The following is a 2,042-nucleotide window of genomic DNA, read 5'->3' as shown; positions in this document are numbered from 1 at the left end:
GAAGGGAAATAAATAAAAGTGGGCGTATGTTTGAACAAACTCAACCTAAAGCTGTTTTGGGAAGGCAAATAAATCAAGTTAATTACAAAACAGATAGGGAGAGATATATGTGACAAAGATCAGTTCCTGCACCAAATAGAAAGAGTTTTTCATGTTATAGAACTACCTCATTGCAACAAAATGTAAACGGAGTCGCTAAATCGTATGCCCGTAGTAAAAACGTACAACAAGGGGTATATATATTAGATGATGATTCCAAATTGCCATTGATTCAAGGTGTTCCGGCTAAATTCCTAGTAGACACAGGAGCTAGCATAACACTTATGAATACAAATTTATATAATAAAATTAAGCATGATAAGTCATTAAATTCGAGAACACCAGACCTAACTATAACCGGAGTTTCTGGCTATATTGTTCCAATTCATACTGAGGTTACAGCGAATTTTAAGTTAGGTGATGCTACTTTCCAAGAAAGTGTTTTAGTAGCTTCAGGTAATTTTAAGGGACGTTATAATTTGATATTAGGACTAAATGTCTTAAGACGTTTTTCATTTACCATAGATCTAGGTAAGGGAATTATACACTCTGCCCCATTGAACATTTGCTTAAGGGAAGAGGGTATCGAGGAGAAAGGTGTAAGAGACCAGTTTCTGAATTTAAAACCGTCGGTAGCTAAATTAACGGGTAAACATTTGATCCCCGCCTCATCAGAAAAAGTAGTAACGGCTGTTTGTAACCAACTTGCTGCTTTTGCCGAACAGTTGGTTTTGACAGAACCTAACTCTAACTTAGATCGTGACGACCTGGCAGTTAAATGCTCAATAGACAGATTAGGTCCAGATGGCAGAGTGTCAGTTGTTGCCAATCTGGCAGACGAACCGCTCCACCTTCCAAAAGGGATGAATATTGCTAGTCTTGAAGGTGTTAGGGATAATACAGTTGTTTTTACAGGTGAGAAAGCTAATGAGAAAGCTACATCTCCCGTGACTTTGCAAAACTTTGACCTCGATCACTTGACAGATGATCAAAGGCATAAACTGTCCGATTTGTTATACGAATATAGAGATATCTTCGCCAAGTCCCCAGCTCAGCTAGGAAATTCGAAGGTGCTAAAACATAGGATTAGATTGACTGATAATATACCGGTGAAGCAGACAGCCTATAGAGTTCCATATTTGCTAAAAGATGAAGTTCAAAGGCAGGTAAATGAACTATTGGAATCCAACATCATACAACCAAGCCATTCCCCATACGCAGCGCCTATAGTTCTAGTCAAAAAGCCTGATTCGACTTATAAGATGTGTGTTGACTTTCGAAAATTAAATTCTAAAATTCTTTCTGATAATTATTCTCTGCCTAATGTTAATGACGTACTTCAACATCTCAGATAAGCGCGTTATTTTACTTCACTTGATTTGAGAAGTGGATTCCACCAAATTGAAGTGCACCCAGCTGATCGTCACAAAACCGCCTTCACTACTGGTGAATCTTTATATGAATTTTCTTGAATGCCGCGTGGGTTAAAGAACGGATTTACGTCACTTTTGAAAGCCTTATCATTAGTGCTTCATGGACTCGGAAAAGAATCGATTTTCGCTTACCTTGAACATATAATTATTGCATCGCCCAACCTTAATGAGCATCTCTTGAAGCTGCGAAAGGTTTTCCAGCGTCTGAGAGAATACGACCTTAAGCTAAAACCTAAGAAATGTGAGTTCCTAAAAGAACAATTAAAATACCTTGGGCATTTAATCAATTCTGAAGGTATTCGCCCTGATCTAGACCAGGTGGCTGCCGTTCGAGATGCAGTTCCCTCGCGGAACGCAAAACAAGTGCGATCTTTTCTAGGAATGGCAGGGTTTTCCGGAAATTTATTCCTAATTTTTTGGAGATTGCGAGACCTCTAACAAATTTGACGAAGAAAGGAACACCATTTGTCTGGAACAGCTCAACGCAGCAGGCTTTCGATCAGTTAAAGGCTGTTTTGACTACACCACCTTTGCTAGTCTATCCTGACTTTTCCCGACCTTTCGTCGTAT

The 2,042-nt window shown here is 39.0% G+C and overlaps 1 protein-coding gene across 1 annotated transcript; it reads left to right on the top strand.

Annotated features, from left to right (window-relative positions):
* Window positions 1-323: 323 nt before the first annotated feature.
* Window positions 324-1,394, top strand: LOC150089274 (uncharacterized). The gene has a single exon (XM_090389932.1). It carries the CDS (start codon window positions 324-326, stop codon window positions 1,392-1,394), a length of 1,071 nt encoding a protein of 356 aa, XP_090246058.1.
* The last annotated feature ends 648 nt before the right edge of the window (window positions 1,395-2,042 follow it).

This window comes from Mastigoproctus giganteus, chromosome 2, assembly GCF_048544385.1.
Source record: "Mastigoproctus giganteus isolate SK-2022 chromosome 2, ASM4854438v1, whole genome shotgun sequence".
In the NCBI taxonomy this organism is placed as follows: Eukaryota; Metazoa; Arthropoda; class Arachnida; order Uropygi; family Thelyphonidae; genus Mastigoproctus; species Mastigoproctus giganteus.
The sequence above is the reverse complement of the archived record's forward strand: the minus strand, read 5'-3'. Positions and strand labels throughout refer to the sequence as shown.